Source organism: Osmerus mordax, chromosome 5 (assembly GCF_038355195.1).
Source record: "Osmerus mordax isolate fOsmMor3 chromosome 5, fOsmMor3.pri, whole genome shotgun sequence".
Lineage (NCBI taxonomy): Eukaryota > Metazoa > Chordata > Actinopteri > Osmeriformes > Osmeridae > Osmerus > Osmerus mordax.
This window is the reverse complement of record NC_090054.1, coordinates 13,929,980-13,952,227: the sequence shown is the minus strand read 5'-3', so window position 1 is coordinate 13,952,227 and position 22,248 is coordinate 13,929,980. Positions and strand designations below refer to the sequence as shown.

The following is a 22,248-nucleotide window of genomic DNA, read 5'->3' as shown; positions in this document are numbered from 1 at the left end:
ACCACAGTTGACACAACAAACTATTGTTTATTTCCAGGATTTTAGTCTTGTGGGAACTCATCATGCCCACATGACTCATCTTCTCCCTCAACCTAGTTACGACAGAAGTCAAATGTTACGCAATCGCTGATGGGGTTTTGAAAAAACCTTTCAAGAGGATGATGTATTAAAGGGGAAGCACATTGACATGCATTGCAAGTATCATTGTTGTTTGCCTCTCAGAGGCATGGTCATTGTGCAAGTGTATTTTATTTTGGTCAGATTTTCATACCAGGAACTCCTAATCATGAAAATCCCAGTTTTTTGTTGCACACAATTTTCATGTGCAAATGAAATACAGGAACTTTATTCTTTTCCTATGGCCACCTGTGACCTTAACATACTACAGAAGGGCCTCAAACAAAGTTGCCCAGTCTCTTAGAGAGATTATGGAAATGTTCAAACTAATGCACAGTACTGTAGGTATCAATCACACCACAGTACCACCAAAACTTTACTAACGCACACACACACACACACACACACGCACGCACGCACGCACGCACGCACACACACTGCTGGAGAATCGACCCTGTGATTATAACTGTTTTGCTGCTTTGCATTATGTCAAATAGATGTTTTATCATAATAGTGTGATATAGGTCAGTCCTGTTGACCCTTGTCACAAACGAGACAGAACACCTGACACCAGAACTTGAGATGGTTAAAAATGCTATACTTTCTTGTGCGCTTGACTTTCAATTGAGAACTGAGAACCAGCACTCTGCTGTCTGTTCTTCGAAACACAATTGTTTGTTGCTTTAGCTTTGGAGAATCATCAGATGAGTGTCTCTGTAAGAATCAAAGTGACAATCTCAATACCAAATCTCTTCTGTCATTAGTTAAATCCTTAGAACAATACAGTTGAATCCACATTGTCTTCAGACCAACTGTCTCTTCCCCCCAGGTGACAAGAACTCTCCCAGGTTACCCAGACTTCCCGTCTCTAGACTTCACGTCTCCTAGTTAGGTGTTATAAAACTACAAGTGGCATCTCTACCAAATGAGTTGAATCAACATTCACTGTATCAAGCTTCTTAACCAACTGTAAACTCCTCCTAAAACACATTCATTGTACATAGGCCCAAAATTTGTTTCACAAGGGCACATATGGCCGGTGAGCTCACTATCTTTGCAACTTTCTACAATCATTTGTATTTGATTGAGCTTCCGAACTCTTGGTCACTGGAGTTACTTGATAATATTCCAAACCAGAAACTAGAAATCAACCTAGATGGGGTTGACAATAAGAGAAGTGACAACAAAGGGGATGTCTGTTTTAGGAGAAACAAAACAGTAACAAGAAAGCAAAAATCTCACATCCAGCCGAGCAGTCAGCTACAAGTCCTCCCATTTCCTACTCGGCAAAGCCAGAGAGTTACATACTGTCCAGTGGGTTCAATCAGAGGAGAGTACATGGAGCACACCTCTACAGATCACATAGACCTGGACTCCTTCCATGTATCTGAAGAGTATGGATTTCTTCTGGAAAAACCAGCGGTAAAACAGGCCTTCTAAAATCTGTCTTCAAGCTCACATATACCTGGGTGCTACTCTTTTAGCTTAAATACAAAATGTACTGTGTGTAGCCTCCGATTTAAAATGCATAAAAAACAACAGGAGTGAAGCTCTTAGTTAAATGTAATACAGGCATGTAATCCAGGATTGTATTTGTCCACACTGTAGTTGTGACATAGCTGTGTGTGAAGATAGGAGGTTGGTGCTTTTAAGAGTTTGATTCAACGCTTTTACATCCAGTGTTTTCAAAGTTTGAGTAACTCTGATTTATGCTTCATTCAGACTGACCTACCAGAATACTACAACGTTTGGATTGACTTGGCCAGCAACCTCACACACCTCATCCACACACATCAGCTAAGAGAACGGGTCCATAAGGTAAGATGCTGTACTTTGTCGTACCACCATTAAGACTCTGGAGTGGGATTCTGCCAGAGCTTCATAAAAATATTCGGAAAAAAGAACACACTGTTCTACCTTTGCCAACAGATGGCCAATCTGAGTCCTCAACACCTGAGAGGCCATCGACAGCTCAGGCTGGCTCACCTGGCACTGGGCTTCATCGTCATGGGTTACGTCTGGCAGGAGGGGGAACACCTGCCAGCGCAGGTGAGAATTACTTTCTGCCCTGTACAAGCCATCTCCTGGAGTCCTACCAGTGTAAATCAACTCACCTCACTAACAAAGGGTAACTTATCTTGTTTAAAGGGGCCCTGGAAATGAAGCATTAACGCTGATAGAGTGTGTGTTTAATTTTATGACTGTGATTAACAGGTGCTGCCCAAAGCTCTGGCTCTTCCCTTCTGGCTGGTGTCAAAGAGACTCGGCCTCCCTCCCATTCTTACGTATGCTGATTCAGTTCTTGCCAACTGGAAACTCAGAGACTCTACAGGGTGAGTTTGACCTCGCACCTCCAAGTTTCTGTGCAATATATCCCAATATCTATTTGCACAATCTTGAAAGAGGACAACGTATTAAAGGGGAGGCACACCGACATGCACTAACAGCATCATTGTTTGCCTTTCAGAGGCATGGACATAGGGTGAGCGTTTTTTTCTTTGGTCTGATTTTAATACCAGAATGACCCCGATCATAGGACTCCCTGTTTTGTTTCATGTGATTTTCATGTGCAATTCAAATACAGGAACTTGGACTTGGTGTTTTCTTTTCCTGGGGGAGAGAGCTGCAGAGGGTTCTTCCTGGTTTCATTGTTGGTGGAGAAGGCTGGAAGCTCAGGGATACAGGCAAGTCTCATGAACGCCCCTGCAACTGTCTTTGGCTGATTTCGTCCTCTTTGTCTGTCAGTCCAGGCGTTCCTCTGTCCTATTTCGAGCTCTAAAGCTCTTGAACTCTCCACAGGGAGCACTGGAGGTGATGAAAGCTAGGGCCACCTGCGACCTCATCATGCTACAGAAGGGCCTTCACAAAGTGGCCCAGTCTCTGAGGGAGATGATGAAAATGCTCAAGCTCATGCATAGTATGTCTCAATCACACCACCACCACACCATACAATATTAACAGGTTTTTACCCCCCCCCCTTCCCACACACACATACACACTGTTTAGTGGTCAGATCAGACACTGTGATATAAGGTAAATTATAAGACAATGAATTTTGATGTTTGACCTGAATGGTGTGACTGACAATGTTTGAAAAAAGAATTGGTGCAAAATGTCCAGAGTTGTAGACTTTGAGATGTGGTTAGAAATGGTGGACTTGGCTGTGTGCCCAGACTTTTAAAATAACTGAAAATTAGCATTGTGCCATGTGTTCTTAGAAAACAAATTGTTTGCTGCTTGATCTTTGCAGAATTATCAGATGCGTGTTCAAAGTGTGAATCAAATATACGTGAATCAAAGTGACATAGCAATGACGTAATTCAACAAATCACACTCACACACTGACACTTGTACTGTACACAAACCATGCATGGTTTCATTTCAATACTCTATAATTTCATTTCAGTAAACTGGAATGCGATTTGCATATTTCATCTTTTCAGGGCATGTTGATCCAGTCTCATTCCATGGAACTTTGAGAATTTTTTTCTCTGGGTAAGCACAAAGCACAAAGGGCAGTCATTCACAGCATTTACTGTACAGTATGACTGCTCTGGTTCCTGTGGTGACCATGTGATCTCCTGTCCTATTCAGGTGGAGAGATAATCCCATGTTACCGGAAGGTCTTCACTACGAGGGGATCTGTGATGAACCTATCCAGCTGTCTGGAGGAAGTGCTGCCCAGAGCTCCTCCATCCAGTGCTTTGATGCACTACTGGGCGTTCGTCATGAAGACCAAGCAAGTATGACCCCACCCTGAACCTCTCTACATGTCGTCTGGGATCCGATCCATATCCACAAACTCTGCACGTCACCAACATCTAGTCAGACAATGTCTTTTTCTCACTATGGTTCCTACCCTCTATGTGTAGACGCTTTCCTCAAGCGCATGAGGGACTACATGCCTCTGGCCCATCGCCGTCTCATAGAGACACTGTCCGAGCATTCTTCCCTGCGCGACTACATCCTCTCGGGCTCCAGCCCCTCCGTCTGCCATGCCTATGACGCCTGTGTGCTGGCGCTGGTGGACCTGAGGAGCTACCACATCTGTATGGTGGCCCGCTTCATCACAGTCCCCGGGAGCCAGGCCCGGGCATCCCACTGTCCTCTCGGAGGGGTTTGCAAGGCGCTGGATAATACTGGTACCGGCGGGTCCAAACCCATAGGTTTCCTGAAGAGTGTCCGTGATGCCACTCGCCGAATGCTCATCTCGGACCGTATGTAACCAGATATCCGAAATGGCTCTATTCATCGAAATCAATATTCATTTCAATGTTCACACTACACTGCATGTGTATGCTTGGTCCATGAATCTGAGGACATTGGGCTACCATTTCCATGGCTAGCTAGATGAACTAGTTAGTCATCTACATGTAGTCAGCTACATCGTTGATGCAATTTGATTATATACACCATGGCAACACCTGTATATTGCTCGGACTGTTTAATAAAACAAAACTAAAACAAATCAACAAAATCCCCCAAATCCATGATTGATGAGTGAGAAACAAGATTTCTTTAAGCAGAGGGTTTTTGGTCATTAATTTTAAATAAGTAATGTAGATATTATAGGACAAGCCTAACATGGAAAAACAAAAGTGTGGTGAGTTACGGTTTGTGAAAAGCCTCAAAAGAAAGAATATTCAAATCTCCACCACAGCCCTAACTCACCAAAAACAAGGTTTATTCCAGTACACAGCTGGTACACTTGTTCCAACACTGAAGCTATGTTGGCCTGTATTGGATGCATGTCAGAGAGCTGAACCAGATGTACTCTTAACATTAACTGAGCTCTTTCCCCCCCCCCCCCATATATTTCACCCAGTGAAGGTCAGACATGAAACAACTCAGGTGTACCAATACATATTGCCTTGAGCACTACTTCTGACTGCAGCATATGTCCTCAGAGACCTGAACTGTTGGCCCTACCCCTCTGACTTCACCCGCTTTACCATGGTAACTGCTGTTTATAGCTCAGAGCATAGACCCCTTTGAACCAACATTGAGAAATGATACAACAGTGACATTAAGAAAGTCATAGACAGAAACAAGGATAAAGGGAAGGGAGAAGTGAGATATGGAGTGATGAAATGATGGCATAGGGAGGCAAAAAGGGAGGAAAATATATGTGTCGGAATGACTAAAAAGGCAACTACAGACAGATGGAAAGAGAGGTGTAGGAGGAAGAGTGAGGGGAGATTGCTCCTCTAGTTTGAGGGGGAGCAAACTGAGAGCCTTTGGGTAGCAGGTGTTGGGCTGGAGATGACCCAATCATAAGTCACCCGAGGGGTGCCCCTGCCAGCCATTGAACCAGTCACAAGTAAGGGAGAAAAACAAACAGTTGTGCAGGCAGCAGTTTGCACTGTAGAAGAGTGCAGCTGAGACCTGGTCACAGACAGATTCTCTGCTGATAAGGCAGAGAGCAGCATGTACAACTGAGTAAGTATGGTTTGATTAGCTATTGTTGTACAACAATAGCTACAACAAATACAGACACATATTTTCAATTGAGAATGCTTTACTTGTGAAGTAAAAATGGTACAAAATTCATAATATGCACATTATCAATGAATTGCACTTCCTCAAGGTAAAGTCTGTGTTTGTCCTTCAGCCCGCTAAGTTACAGTGTGTAATAGGACTACAAACCCTGCATTAAAATGATGGACCAGCTCAACAAGAGAAGGTCTTTTTTATATCACATTATACTTGAAACGTAAATATAACAAATCTATACAGAACTTTATTTACTACTATGACACGCATTTTGTGGCCACCATTGATGCTGTTTTAGTTATACTGCTACAGTTGCTGTTTCTCTGTATGGGCAAAATTAACTAACTAATCACATACAGTATTGTGATTTATGCCTAAATCAATGCAATAGCCCTTCTGGAGTCTTGCAAATTCAGTGCATGGATGGACTGCCTACAATGTCTTTTATGGTGGGAGGTTTAATCATCAAATCAAATCACACAGATGCTTTTCAAGTTGTTAGATTATCAGTTCTATGTATGTCATTCAGAATTTCAGGAACCATATCATTATAGAATTAACGTAAGCTGTGTAATAATGGACTAGGGAGTTGATCCCAATAACGATACTAAACAAATACATGGGAACCAGACAAATCTTCAAGCTCATGTTTTATTTTCTCTGCTTGATTGGCCTGTCCACCCTCCTATTCAAGTCGATTTACATCAGACTGGGATCTGGTTGGGCCAATCACAACAGTTGATCTGAATAGGGGCAGGTTTAATATGATAACTGTACCAAGGAGTAGCCTGGAAACCAGATGAATGAGCTAAAAAAAACAAGCTTTTATTTTTTCTGGCAGACCAATTCATAAATGTGTATTAGTCTTGAACCTTCATTTTTGATATCTAATGACAATTGTCAATAGCAGAGGCCAAAATCAGAGTCAGGGAGAGAATCAGGTGTTTGAGCGGTTAGGGAATCGGGCTAGTAATCTGAAGGTTGCCAGTTCGATTCCCGGCCGTGCAAAATGACGTTGTGTCATGGGCAAGGCACTTCACCCTACTTACCTCGGGGGAATGTCCCTGTACTTACTGTAAGTCGCTCTGGATAAGAGCGTCTGCTAAATGACTAAATGTAAATGTAAAATGCCTCTGGACGCAATTGTATAGAATTTCGCTTTGGTTAAGAAAATGCCTCAATGTCACTACTCTGTCCATTCATCATTTTAAACCCTCACATATCAGATAAACGCTTGTGATTGGCCCGGCACTTTTTATGCCGGGGGGAAAACATTTTTTAGAGGAGGGTGACCATACTCCTCTCCCAGAGCAAATAAACCAACAGCTCACAAATTGATCTGGTTCCCAGGCTAGGTCTGGCCACCCTCTTATTAAACAAATTTCCCTCCCTGGTCTGGTGATGCCAGGCTAACAGAGGAGCGATGTTGAGGCATTCTGGAAAATAAAATCCTTGCTCTGGTTGTATCTATCCACAATACAATTGTGTCCAGAAGCAATTTGGTCTGCACGCTTTAATAATGCCCCTCGGAAATCCAAAATGAACTGAGGGGTTCCAGACTAATACGCATTTAAAAATTAGTCTGCCAATGCCAGGCTACAAATAATAGGTGTTCTTTACAATACACATCCTTACTGTGGGTGGGAGTGAAAGAGTAAGCTGGGCTTGGCCTGTTTGCTGGGGAATGATAACTTGAACTGGGCAACTAGTGATGAATCCAAAATAAGCTTTTACTTGATGGAATTTTGTAGAAAATATTCATCTGCCTGCTTGATACAATAGCATGAATCCTAAGAGTGTAAAACATCAGTAATTACTCCTCAATATTTATACATAAATCTATGACTCGAATCCAAAAATACATGTTTTCTGCATTACTAGCGACTGGATATGCTTGAAGACATGGAATCCTAAACCTAATTGGATATACTATAACAAAACATTGCTTCTATATTTAGAGAGGGCGATCATTCCAGGTATTCATATTTTTTTTTTGTATTCCTGAATTGTGTGTCAGCACATGAGGTTGACAGTGAGAGAGTGTGTGAGAGCGAAACAACAAACAAAAGAAAAAGGGAAAGAGAGAGAGATAGAGTGAGAGAGAGAGAGAATAAGTGAGGTTTTCAGGCATGTCGTGTACTTTGTTAGTCCTCTATCCATGTCACTCTCAGTATCCAAATGTTTGTGCTGTGCCGAGGGGCTGATGTACAGCTTAGGAAGCTTCTGAGAGAACAGGCTTTTCACATGGCGATTCCTCTTCTATTCAAAGACTGGTGTCTCTGGGGAAAGAGAGACCAGAAGTATGTCTTTGGAAAATGTTAAATCATAAATAAAAAAACTGAGAGGTACATTTTCTCAATAAATAAATAAACATCCATTTTCGAAAAAGAGGACACAAACATACCCGGTCTCACCTTGTTCTGCAAACTTCTAGCCTGCGTAAGTCAATCGTCTCTGGCACATTAAGCCATAAATGGAAGGTTTGGCAGGCACTAAACCATCATGAACAAAATATTGTTTTTTTCTCTCACAGAGAAGACTCCCATTATAGTTCAATCCCAGAATCCCATGGTTGCTGTGGCTATCTGTCCTCTGGAGTGGAAAATCTTCTTTCGGACTTGCCAGTGGAGGGCCAGACAGGTAAAACAGACCCGTAAGGCCATTCCAAAGCCAGACAAGTTCTTTAAAGAAACCAGAGTTTCCAGCGGGCATGCTTTTTGGACTCAGTCTTGGACTTGCGTTTTGGGGTGGAGGTGAACACCTCGTGGGGGTAAGGCAGAGCAGGGCATTGTGGGTGATCCATTGGGCACAGTCTCTTCATCAGCGGCTGCAGCTTATCCTCTTGCTGCTTAAAGTCCAGCTCCACACTGCAACAGACACCATGGAAAAGTTACCAGCATGCTTCACTGTTTCTTTGATGTTGTACTGTACTCTACATAGGGCGACCATGACAGGGTTTTAGTGTCAGATGTATTTAACATATTCATGTTTTCTCTCTTTTTTGTTGTTGTTGATTACCAGTATTTAAATGCTTTAATGTCATGCTCTTCATTGAATGTTTTAGATCGACTTTACTATTTTCATTGTGACTGACACATTTTTCACAAACAATCAATGCAAAAACATGGCTCCACATAATGTGGTGCATTAGGTCCTCTCAAAGGTTAGCTATAGTTGATATTTTACCAGATTGTTTGCCTATAATGTTGATATCAAATGTTTGGTCCCTTAGTAATCCAGGTCAGTGACTAGAGGCCAGGTGACATTGTTCAAAAACGGTATATCTCCACAGGCAAGGCATGTATATGACATGTATACCAAATGTGGACACATTTTAGGCATTGTCCTATGTTAACACTGCCTTGATGTGGAGATAGTCGGGATCCTGATGACGTCATACTTCCTCACTGCTAGGGTAATCCCTAGTTGGCTACCGTGTGTCTGCTGGGACATGAAGCTTGAACTCTCAGATTAAATCTCTCAGGACTGGGAGGAGCACAGGGTTTAATCCCGACCAAATGAAATCATTGAGAGCCAAAGCAGAGGGGGATATGCCGCTTTATATTATACAGTAAGAGGAGAAGAAATGTATTATTATACATTATGTGCTACAGCCATACTCTCCTTTTATGGATATTGATCCAGTTCAGTCTGGGTAGCTGGGTAGTAAATATGGAAAGTATACTGGCTTGCAATTGAGCACAAATATTAATCATTGTATGTCATCCGCCTGCAATGTACAAACAAATTATCTAAAGATAGTGCATTAATATAACCTTTTGACTGGGCAAACCACGGAGTGGTCTAAAAAAGGACAATCGTTATTGAAATCTTTTTTTTTTTTTTACTTTATCGTTTTATTAAACTATTCACATCCTTGATAAAATTATATGATTTGGAGTGGCATACTTCTGCTGCACAGTCATACAGCAGCCTTCCTGGGCAGGCCAAGTAGGTTTATAAAGAAGATATTCAACTGAAAGTGACATAATGCTTTTTGAAAAACTGTCTGGACACCAAAGAGAAGTTTCAGTTCACAATGGAACTCGATTAAAAACATCCAGACAAAAAATGTGATTGCCAAAATTGACTTGTTGGTCAATCCATGCATTTTAGAAGATGTGAATGCAGTCTTGACACAAATCCCTGTAAAACGTTCAATGTGACAGTACATATAGAATATCACAGAGTCCACTACTCGGTTTAAATTTCATATCACCTAAAAGCAGCACATTCCAAAACAATTTTTCCTTCTAGCAATTTCAGAGGCCGACTGAAAATAAGTTTGAAACAAACTCCTAACTGCTTCATATATTCAGAACATTCCCTTATTCCCCAATATTTTCAGAAGGGTTTTGAAAGTTCAGCATCTCTCAGCTCAGCCAGATGCCAATTCACAGAGAGCAGAGCAGAACACCACAGCACAGCACACTACGGAATGGTCTTGGCACTTATTAAGCAATTAATCACTTGGCGAAGGGCTGCAATTACTGTGTGCTGTGGACAATTGACTCAGTGGGAAGCCATGGGCCCCCAGTGTACTACACAGAGAAGCCATGGGGAGCTGGTTCTGGAGCACAGTAAATAAAGGAACCAGATCTGAGATCATCTCCATGTAAACAGGATGAGATGTGGGAGTCTGCCTCAGGCTTTCAGATGCAGTTTTGTTGTGCTTTAAGAGAACCTGCTTCTATGATCTGTGGTTAGCTGATTGTTTACCTGGGGTCCTGGTGGGACCTACAACACTCAATGATGGCCTCTTTTGGAAGGGAGCTGTTGGCGGTGGGCTATCTCTCAAACCCTGTCTTCCCCTTCTATTGTATACCTGTTTTTCTTCTCTACCGTTTCCTCATTGGTGGATTCTTGTGGACAAGATTCATCTTGTTGTTGTCATTGCTGCGTTAAGAATATAACACAGTAAGTTGTACAGAATACTGCAAATTTCCTTTTTGCCTTTCCTTGTAAATGACAATTAAGTACTACAGGAACAATCCTTAGGAGAAGATTTTTTCATTGAAATCTGAAGGTTGCCAGTTCGATTCCCAGCCGTGCCAAATGACCTTGTGTCATTGTGCAAGGAACTTCACCCTACTTGCTTCGGGGGGAATGTCCCTGTACTTACTGTAAGTCGCTCTGGATAAGAGCGTCTGCTAAATGACTAAATGTAAATGTAGGTGAGATCGTCCACTTTATGGGAGTCAGATGGCTGAGCAGTGAGGGAGTCGGGCTAGTAATATGAAGGTTGCCAGTTCGATTCCCAGCCGTGCCAAATGACGTTGTGTCCTTGGGCAAGGCACTTCACCCTACTTGCCTCGGGGGAATGTCCCTGTACTTACTGTAAGTCGCTCTGGATAAGAGCGTCTGCTAAATGACTAAATGTAAATGTAAATTACTGAACTTGATAATATTGTACTTTATTGGCTACGGCGTCCTCAACTTTATAAAAGTAAATTTGGCTTGGATTTTATTTTTATCAGGAGCAATTTACAATCACAATCAAACAGTTGATTAATAAACACAAAAAACCACCTGAGCTTTATAAACAATTATTCACTGAAACACCCAAAGCTCTGCAGACTCAGCATGGGGCACACAAGTTAATTACCACCTAGCTTCTCATAACAGTCATTACACAACATCACTACTGAACTCATCTTTCATTCAATTTGATTATCACGTTTCTCTACAGTCATTATCAGCTCCAAATCGAATGAAACACCTCAGGAGACCCTATATAGTGCTGTTACAGTATCTTGCTGTTCTCGGTCATACAGTGCAGAGCCATAGCCATGTCAGTTGCTAGGCATTCTCACCCCAGTACATTCTCTCACTAACTGCTGTTGGTGACAGTGTTGTGAGATAACAAACAGAGGCATTTCACTTTCAAACCAGAGGTATGTCATTTACTCAGCATAACCTTCTGCATACTAACTTTGGGGTCACACAACGTTCACAGTTTATGCTGCAGCAAAGCTACAGAAGGCTACAGTAGTTGAAGGCTAGCATCGTATCCTCAGCAGGAGCATAAATTGCTCAGGGTTCTGTAGCTACAGTATGACAAGCCTTCTTTTTTTTTTTTACTTGGTGCCCACCTCCATTGACATGCCCTTATATTCCCCATGCTCGATTCTCTCAAAAACTTCCACGACAGTTCTGGTAAGGAGAGGGTGGGGGATCAATACCGTCGTGGTTGTTTATGCCCCCTGCCATCTATGCGTCCCTCCTCTCCCTTACCCTCTCCCTCCCCGCCCTGTTTGTGTCTTGTTTGTATTGGTTGCAGTGACGCATGAGATGCTGCAGTATATAGGGGGGTGGGGCCGAAGGAGGGGTTGGTGGTGCTAGGGGTGTGGAAGTGGGGGGAGGGAGCATGGAGGGAGGGATAGTTGGACACTTGGTATGGCCCGTAGATTGAGTACCTTATTGGGGCTTGGCCGCTGTCTGGAACCCCGGGCCCTGGATTTATCGGTCTTATTGGAGCTGTCGCGCCACTCTGCATTGAAAGGCCCCGCATTTTAGCGGCTGCAAATCTTGGCAATGAGCAGTTACTGTCTTAGTTTGAGGAATAATTGGCCTTTTGGTTCTGACTTGCTCTGTTCTTAAGGTTTTTTTGGCCAAAAACGCTCACTGTACTGTACCCGGGCCAGCTCATTAAGGCGAGCCACAGAGTGGAGTGCCCAGCAAGGTGATTATTGCTGCCCCATCAGCAGTTTGACTCACCATCACAGGCCTTGCAGAGGTGTAGGGATGATAAAACAATGACCTGTGGGACAAGACCTTGTGTGTATGGCTGTAGGTGTACTGTACATACTGTACTCTGCGGGTAAGTCTGCAGATTCATTTGTCTTCATATGTCCTGGGGAAGAATACAGGCCCTACTGTATGTCGAGGGGAAACCATGCATCACGAGACAAAATTAAAGATCTCATTAGATATAAACCATTGGACCAACACGAAAAGCTATACACTTTTTGCATAGACCTCACTGTAAACTAAGTATTCACTTTTAGTGAGGCCTTTGCAGAGTAATACAAAATACAACAATTTGCTAAGTTTTAGCTATATTTACAACCCTTGCTTTGGCAGGAATGCATAGCGTCTTGATAAATTGCCGTCTTGCTTGCCAAGTTTTGGTACGCTCTATTCAAGGACAGTTCAAAATCAGACTGAGGCACACAATTCAGGCAAGATGAGCTGAAAAAGCCATTTGATGATACAGAGCACTGATGAAATGATAATCTTCTCCTTTGTGGATGGTCCACAAAGACTTATTTGCATTTCCTCTGCCAATTTATGACATTCCCACATGGAGTCATTTTAAGCAGTTGGGTTGCAGGCACTTAGCCGTTTGGATTATTTGAACTCTGATGAGAGCAAGTGATAGCCCTTGTTTTCTCTGTTTTGTATTAGTTTTTTTTTTTTTTTACAAATAAATGTTTTCTCTCTCTAAATCATGGAATAACCAAAACCTTGTTAGTCCCACATCAGTTTCAGAGCAGCATGCCATTCTAAATAGTTTTCATTGCAATGCATTGACACCAACGTGGTGGTTCAACCGAGCATGACATCAGCATTTATGTACATGACTGAAATGGACACTATCTAGCAAAAAAAAGTATCCCTTTTTATTTGATTTTATTACATATGAATCACCGAATCACCAAGGAATTGCACAGCTGGTCACACGTATTAAAGCAATTAGATGACACGGTATCTGACATGAAGGAAAACGAAGACAGCGATCATGTACACAGTACATTAGATGTTGTCTGGTTGCTTTATAAAATCTTCTTTCATGCTTGAAAAATCCTTAACTACCCACAACAGCAGGAAATCATTGGCTGCTTTTATGACTACATAAGACTATCACTGTGATCATCACCACAGGTCTATTTCTTATGATGGCTCTTCTATTATGGATGTACTGTACATAGTTACAAACTATTGATGATTGATAATTGACAAATGGTATTCTACAGACACATGCACACACAGCTAGAGGTTTGGGTGAATGCTATATATTGTCTGAATAGGTCAATAGCTGGGTTGCAGAGGTTACAATGGAGATTAACTTTCTAATTGAGGGATTAGGGCGCGGTTGGTGTTACTGGTCAAATAATCTACAATTTTTACGGACTGGGCAAAACCTTTCAATGCAATCCTTATATACGACTTCCTTTAGGCGGTGAAACCTGCTTGAGGCCAATTTCGAATGTAGTCAGACTCAGTCAGATTGCATTGAAAAGATAAACAGTCTGTAAAAATACGCAATAATCCAAACTGTTTTGTTACAGTGAGCATGTCCAATTCAATCTCTGGCTCTGAACAATAGTGTATTTTGTGATCTTTAATTTCTTTGGGGAAATACAGTTTCCTTCTTCTTTCTGCACTATATATATTATTTATGAATAATGTGAAGTAGAATATGCAAGAAAGGAAAGTCCTGTGTTTCTATTCTTTATACCAAGGGGAAATGAGATTGAACCCTCCTTGTCTTAGAGGAGAGATTTTTGAAGTGTGTGTGTGTGTGGGAGGGAGGAGGGGGGGCTTGGAGCAAAAGGTCTCAACTTTTTAGCTTATACAACTTTGCTCGATAAGGCATTTTGTGTAATTTGAGGTGATGGTTTAACTTCCTGTGCATTTAGACTCGGCTTCTCCTGACCTCCAGTCCAGCAAGTGCAGCTCTTACTTTGCATTGCATCCTGATCATTTCAGGCAAGTGCCAAACTATCATCCTCGCATCATTGCATTGAACACAGGCTGGCTTTACAGTGTGTAGTATTTAAGTCTATTCACACTGTTTAGCATTTTTTGCTTTGTAAAAACCACCACCATCTGCGCCCCTGTCTGTGTGACTGGGGTACTGCGCTGTCTGACGTATCTGGAAACAATTTGACAGGAGGGTCCAAGCAGCGGAGCAGAGACCTCTGGCTGGAGGTGACAGATGACACGGGAGTCACAGATGGAGTGGATTTGCCACCTGCCTCGGAGCCATTCCCACCTCTCGCTCTGTCTGACTCAGGATGAGAGGGAACCTGAACATTTATGAGTGTGTGCCAGAGTGACAACAGTGGGTATTAACCAAAATGGAGTTGTTTGTCACGGGGGCTGAAATGGACTCAAAAGTTAAGTTGAGTAACCATGGCTATGGAGTAGATGGCTGCAGCCTTTATTGGCGGGCGCTTGGAGAGTTAACGCTTACTGACTGGATATTGTGGCTGGTTCCCAGCTGCTCTTCTGGAGACTCAATTGTATTTTCCTCTCCAGACTAATTCATTTCTCTCTGCTGTGTTTGATTGCTTCTTTCTGCTGCTCCTCTTAGGAACTCCTCCACCCAGAGCTCCTCACAATTGTACAGGAGAAATTTGCTTTATTTATTGTATTACCCACCACCGTGACAATGTTACATGTTTGCACCACCTGCGTCGAGATATTCACAAAATAATGAGCTTTTTACAGATTTTGCTCATGTCCTTATTCATTTTTTGATCGATTAGGCCTACATTACAAATTCACAGAACTGAAATTACAGTTTAGACTGTCACGGAGTAGCCTATTTGTTGTAACTACTGACCTGACATACAATATTGATCAAACTATTGATCTCAGGCATAAATAACCTGGAGTGTATTGACTCCTCAGACTGAGGTGGACACTGTCGGATGAGTTACTGTATCATTATCTATTTTACAACAGCCATGAACAGCTACTAAATTCTTCACCAGCCAATTATACAGTGTACGGTGATACTTGTTTGTACAGTGACAGCCATTAGCATTTTTTTTGAAGCAGTTAGCAAAATGTATGGAAGGGGAAACCAACCTATAGATGATGCAAGCACTGTTTCGACACGTGTCACAGTTGGCGGTGTCCTGTCCTGTCCTGTATGAAAGCCTGTGGATGGGGAAGAGAAAGCCAGATGATTCTTTAGGGTTAGTCTACTGTGTGTTCAAATTCACAACCTCAACATCACTCAGTTGGTAGATTATAGATGTAGATCATGGAACAGGCAGAGTTTTGTCTGTCTTGATTCCAATATCCACTAAAGGCTTAAGTTGTTTGCCTATGCTTCGTTGATTCATCTTCATTTAGTGGCATCCTCACTACTACGTTCTTCCTCGATTAGTTTAATCAGGTAAAAGACAAGCTAATTTAAAGTAAAAGGATTATCTCGTTTTAGCCTTTGTATACAAATGTGCTTCACCATCTCTATTCTATAAACCGGCAAGTAGCGTCTAAATGTAACATAAATCATGTCTAATGAAAAATCGATAAAGATTTACTGTACTGCATGCTTTGTTTTCCCCTGTGTACTTTCAACCCAATTTATTAAAAAAAATAATGAGATTTAGAGAACACAATCAAGATGACAAATGTTACCCACAGTATGTTGTTTATGACATGCCCAGTGCCTCAAGGCCTATACTGAACGAGGGTTGGGATTATTTACATGGTGGATCCCCCACATTTGGAGGATCCACATTTCCCCTGAGGCATTAACAAGGACCAGCGTAGAGGACGTGAGCGTGGAAAAGCACGGAAATGGGAGGACGTCTATATAAATCTATCCCAGGCTTAATAGCTTCCGTCGATCACCTCCTGTACCTTACTGGCAGCCATACTGTATAATTGTGTGCATGTGTGCTCGTGTGTGTGTGTGTGTGTGTGCAATATAAGCGTCAAGTAGAGGGGACCTGGGGTGCTACTAGGAAATGTAATCGCTTGCTGTCAGATGAGCCTGATGGATGATGACGGGAGGGGTGACCCTAAGAGGTGGCCTCGTAGACAGAGAGAGACAGACCTGAGGACCAACCTGAAATGCTAATGAGGTTTCAAGGTCACTCGGTTCATCCATTTCCCTACCCTAAAAAGGCCAAGTAAAGGCCAAAACAAATGGAGATTCCTTTAACATGTTGAATATTAATAATTGATCATTTGGCACTTCTGGTCATAAACAGATGAAAAATGGGAATGGTTGTAAATTGGATATTCATTACCGTCAAAGTGATTGCTTTCGTAAACTACCCAATTCGGAGGAGAAGAAGTCAATTCCGTGGAGTGCCACTGTTCTGCAGTACAAGCTATGGTTTCTCCAAGCTCTGTCAAGGGGGGAAGTAATAAAGTAATTCTCGAAGCCGTGCCTCTAAAAGTCACTCTGTGCGCTGTGAGGTTGTTTGTTGGCACTGGCTCAGATCCGTGTTGTTTGTTTGCTCACGTCAGCTGTCCTGGGAGATGCCCTGTCCTTATCATCACTCCCTACCATGACTTTCTGGCTCCCTGCTTCTCCTGCCTGTCTGTCTGCCGTTACTCTGAAGACATCCTTGCTGGCCTGCCTGCATGAGTGCCTGTCTAAATACCTTGCCTCTGTTAGCCTGTCTGTCTGCTTGCACGGGGGAATAGATGTGGCTCTTCGCTCCATCAATTTCCGTAACAAGGTTGGGTCAGGTTAGGTCGGATTATCCTGTGTGTTTGAAAGATAGTCAACAATGCACATACCCACACAAACACCAGACCCCCCCCACCTCACACACACAGCACACAGTCGTAATGTCAGCATTTCTAAGACAACCTGCAGACATTTCTGATCCGTTTTCATGGTGTCCAATGCAACAGTCTTTTAGGAAACTTTGTTACAGAACTCAGAAGCCATAAATATTCATTTGATATCAATTTGGAATTGAGAGTGTGGATTTTAAAACACCAATGGCAAAAGTCATTTCTTAGCTATTGTCCATTATTATCAGTAGACTGTACGACACCCCAAGTGTGTCCCTTGTCAGCACAGTGTACGCTCTCTAAACTCCTTAGAAAGTCCTTAAAACCCCCATCAGTGTCTGATTTACTGTTGACATCCAAAATAGCCTCAAGCTTTGATACAGTATAATGAGAAGAGCCTTGAACATTGTTCCATAACACAATTCTGCTGCTGATGCAGTTTAAAACCAAAGTCAATTAGATTATAATGAGCATGCAATTGATAGTAAACAAACAGTTTGGAGGTCTATGTTTTTAATGCTGTGTCCCTGGCAAGGAGTGTGTGATTGGGGTAGCGAAACTGTTTTTTTCAAATTGCCCCGTTCTAAATGTCAAAGTTGAACAGCCTCTCGACTGCACAGATTAAGAAATGTGCACTTGATCAACGTTTCTAAGCACGCAGTACTTATTGCAGTTTCATAGCGTCATCTAAGCGAGTTGCCAGAATCGTGTCCCTATGTTAACTTGTCGGTCTGCGTCTGTCTGCGGTCCACTGGGAGAACATGGATGAAGCCCTTCTTGTCAACACAGGAGTTTGTGGTCTAAAAGCAGTGCTTTCAGCTGACAAACCCACAGCCATGATGCTGCCTTTCTCCCCGTTGGGAGTAGGACGGCTTTTAGATGCTGTCCTGTTATTTGCACTCGGAGTCTGGGACCTGGGCTTTGAAGAAAGCTGTCTGAGTGGCCGGAAGAGATGGAGGAAGGTAAGGAGTGAGGGAAAGGAGGGAGAGATATATTTTTGTTGGGGTCGAGAGAGATTGGGGTTTGAGGGAACAGGGTGTGTGTGCGTGTGTGTGGGAGGGAGGGAGGGGTGGTTCTGCAGTGGGCCATGCAGGTCCGCTGTATGCAGGACTAATAATAGTGACGGAGCAGAGTGAAGGTGCCATAGAGAAGCAAACTTAAGTACAGATGAAAGGCTTGGCTTTATGAGCCGCTGCTAATTGGCCCTAAGCAAGTTCCTGTGAGATGACACTGGAGGTGTCTTGTTCTCGGGTGTCTGGGGAGGAGAATTAAATGCAATATGCTTTTGTGCCGCTCTGGGTTTTGGGTACAGACAGCTTTTCAAGTCCCATCCATTTGTTAAGACTTGTTAATGTTCTTGGCCTCAGATAAATATATAGGAGCATGTGGCTATTTCCTAGTGCACAGTTTATGAGCAGTTATACTCCCCTGCTCATGTGATCAGATTATGCAGTCAACGACAATGTTTACTGTGCATTCAGTTCAATTCTGCCCCCATACTGAGTCTCAATATTTTAAGACTAAGATCAACTCAGCGCCAACACTGCCAGAAGCCAAATGTCAAATATGTGACAGGAGCTGGTAAATTGTGCAAGGTTATTTTCCAGTTTTACATATTAAGAAAGTGCAGATTGTAAGCTTGTTGTATCATTCATTGAATCTCAAAATGCTTATTTTAACATCGGCACACTTTAAATAAACTAGCAGAGAAAAAATTCCCCCAGAAAAATCCAAACAAGTAAACATGCCTTAACAAGCTTACATTCCCGACGTGACTATGAGTATTCATCCCCAAAATTGTGTTTATTATGTTTATTACCTTTTCATCACTTTTGTAATATAAAAAAAAGGAATGTAGTGGAAAAAAGAAATTGGGGTCTCCCAGCGCATTTTGCCGACATGTAGACCTATTAACCAGCTCCTGTCACACATACGTGGGTCATCATTAACAAAGATAAAACTCCACGGCCTTCTCACCCTTCTCTCTGGGCTTCTCCCTTCTCCAGCTCCTGGATGACCCCCAGTAAGACCTTGATGGTCTCCTGGCTGGAGCTGATCAGAGTCTCCATGGCCTGCAGCTGTGCTTTAATCTCTCCATCCCCAGGTGAGGGCACCACCTGCCCGCAGGGTCCCAGCTGCCCTGAGGGGCATCTCTGACCCCCCGCACTCTGCTGAGGCTGGCCGGAGGATGATACATGCCCTGCACTGCCCTGAGGCGGAGCCTGAGAAGAACACCCGGCGCTGTGGGGCAGCGTTTGGGAGTGCTGTCCGTTTAACTGCGTGGCCTTCTTGCGTTTGTACCTCCCCGACGGGCTCCCTATACAATCCACACGTGTTAAGGAGTTCCACGCCACGGGACCTAGGGTCTTTGACCTCGTGTCCTGAGGGGAAACCTCACAGTTGACCAGCTGGCGTTTGGAGGAGGTGCCGTCTTTCAAGTCCAGTGTGTCTTTGGATAATCCTTTGTGTTTGGTCCTGGTGCCACAGACCTGGTACTCGGCTTCCGCCTTGGGATCAGCAGGGGTTCTGGAAACGCCCCCTGGCCCAGCGGGGATGTGCGAGGGACCCGGACAGGTCAGCCCGTCCATGCAGTTGGCGCCAGAGAGCAGATCCTCAGGCCCACTGCTGTTGTCCGTGTGGTGAAGCAGCGCTTTGGTCTGCCCCACAATTTTCCCCCCACAACGGGATGACGCGGCCAAACTCCCTCCCTCCTCCCCTTCTACGGGCCCTTTAATGTCACTCAGGAACCCATTGTTCTGCCCTTTGTGGTTCTCCACCAAGGCGGTGTGTTTGATCGTGTGGCCCTTCTTTCGCTCAAAGGGAAACGTTTGGTAGTGTTTGGTCAGGTCCGGCGAGGTCTGCACGCCCGTGCTCTTGGTCACGTTGGGGATGGAACGCCGCGCAGGCATGGTCATGTACTTCCTGCACGTCACCTTGCAGGAAATGGAGCGGGAACCCTTCCCCGCCGCTCGCTGCTCTTTCTGGGCCTCGCAGATGTCCTTGAAGCGGACCTGGAGGGCCTTGTTCCTCTTCTTCACCCGGGGCCTGCCTGACTCCTCCTCGGGACCGTGGGAAGGGCCTGTGTCCGAGTCCGACTCTGAGTTGGAGAGAGCCACGCTTTTGCTGCTGGCCTCCCTACTCACCATGGTTCCTGGGAAGAGAGGGCGCAGAGAGAGAAAGAGTCAGTCGGTGTCATGTGGGAAGGTGGAATCTCACTTCTGTAGCGTTAAATAAAGACAGAGACAGGGAGCAGATGGTCAATTTTTTGGTGTGACATCACGTCTAGCATCCTGCCCATTATGCTATTTTTCGGCACTCGATTATGTTTGCTATTGCGAATGACGTATGCAAAAAAGCTTTTCATTTAAAAAATGGTGAGGTAAGCTAAATGTAATAATAGCACAAGTCGCTTGAGATCTTTCTGTGATAAAGCATTACCAGACCTCAAAGACACCATCTTGGTCTGCAAGGTAGAGCTCATGGTTTGATCCCTACGGTGTACAACAATGAATAATGACTGACTTGTCATCACTGTGACATTGATAGTCTTTGTAAGCTATTTGTTAACTAATGCATGGACTGGACAGTATTTGAATGCATGAAAGCCAGTGTATGGAAATGAAGCATCAAGACATCAAAGGCAACTTGTTCGTCGTTTTCATAAGACATAATGTGAAGAAATACACCAACATGTATAATTTATGAATACACAAAGTCAGGCTGTTCTTGGCATCCTTACTTTATTCATTCTTCATTCATTCTTAGACGTTAATCCATCACAACGACTGTTGGGCTGCCTCGCCCAATCTTGATTACAAACGCAACTTGATGGACTTCTCTCCCCCACAAAACATGCAGGAGGACAAGTCTTATTATAATAAATCTGTATCAATTTGATGTTTTCCGAAATTGCCAAGCCTTATATCCTGAGATGAACATATGACATAAAATGCAGGTATCAGAGCAGCCAAATGTAACGCACAAGGCCTTAATTTGAAGTGACGCATACAGTACAGTATAATTAAGTAGGGGAACATATTTACACAGCTGTTTGGATTTTTTCCAGCCATCTGTATTTATATAGTACTTTGCACACTTGCTGTGACTTTGCCTCCTTGGCTCCTCAGTATCATCCTTTGCCACCCGCATAATAGAACAGAGCACCAATGCACTATTGCCACCCCTATAAAGATAGCCTTTTGTCAGTATACCAAAGGCGATGCTCCTCTCTCTACCACAATATTCAGACAGCAGTGGACAAGGAGTGATAAAGCAGGCCGGTGGAGTACGTTGGGCATTTTTGCCACGTGTTTCACCTTGCATGCTGGCTACTCTGACCTCTGTGTCTCTGGATGGTTGGCAGGAAGAGTCAGGGACTTCTTATTCCACAGTTTCGGATCATCGGCACTTGTGAACTGCGTTTGAGTTTCAGATAAAAGGAATTAAGTTCACCGACTTGTTAATATGAATTTATGCAAGAAGGTCATGGCTCAAGGTGTTGTGGGGGTGGATGTTGTGTTGTGGTGTGGTTTTATAGGTTTTAGTTCCAAAAGATGGAGGGATTACTGTTGCAGATGGTTTATATTGGGTGGACAGCAGGAAAGTGTGGTATAAATTCTGATTTCAGCCTGAAAATTGTTTGTCTGAAGCTTGTGTGGATATGAGATTTCCATTGCTTCAAGGCCGATTCACATGGGATCATATTATTTCACACCAGGAAATAACAATCTCACACCACTGAAACGGTAATCACATCCACAAAAAAAGTCCTTTCAGTGCTCACATACTTTATATTCACACACACGCAGGGCCATGTAAAGCAGATAAATGGTAATTCACACAAAAAGAATATTGGAAAGGCTCTCCAACTCCTTACAATTCCTGGAGAAACAATGAGTGACATATGGGAATATTCAGAGGCAGCTCAGGATGTCACCAATCTGAATCACTCTTCCCTTTCTCCTCCTCCCATTCCTCTTCCACTTCTCAAAGCTAGCTATCTCTGCTAATGACCCGAGGTCCTTCCCTACTCTGGCCCCAGCCATCCACAGGATTATGAATAATGCATTGACTCTAAAATTGCAAAAGTAATCCTCTTAAATCTCCTTATGTACCCAGGCAGACCATGTTGTCTGTTCGGATTGC

General features: G+C 43.3%; 2 protein-coding genes across 2 annotated transcripts; one reads left to right on the top strand and one right to left on the bottom strand.

Moving 5' to 3' along the window:
* The first annotated feature begins 1,455 nt into the window (after positions 1-1,455).
* On the top strand, positions 1,456-4,437 carry LOC136943457 (indoleamine 2,3-dioxygenase 2-like). The gene is made up of 10 exons (XM_067236790.1): positions 1,456-1,539; positions 1,840-1,935; positions 2,047-2,166; positions 2,332-2,450; positions 2,585-2,599; positions 2,702-2,801; positions 2,917-3,034; positions 3,561-3,612; positions 3,712-3,860; positions 3,990-4,437. Exons 1-10 carry the CDS (start codon positions 1,456-1,458, stop codon positions 4,340-4,342), a joined length of 1,206 nt encoding a protein of 401 aa, XP_067092891.1. The 3' UTR covers positions 4,343-4,437.
* A 3,856-nt stretch (positions 4,438-8,293) lies between these two features.
* LOC136943652 (inhibitory synaptic factor 2A-like) lies at positions 8,294-20,249 on the bottom strand. Its single transcript, XM_067237055.1, has 3 exons — positions 19,081-20,249; positions 15,430-15,501; positions 8,294-8,477 (listed from the first exon to the last, which is right to left on the bottom strand). Exons 1-3 carry the CDS (start codon positions 20,247-20,249, stop codon positions 8,294-8,296), a joined length of 1,425 nt encoding a protein of 474 aa, XP_067093156.1.
* Between the last annotated feature and the right edge of the window lie 1,999 nt (positions 20,250-22,248).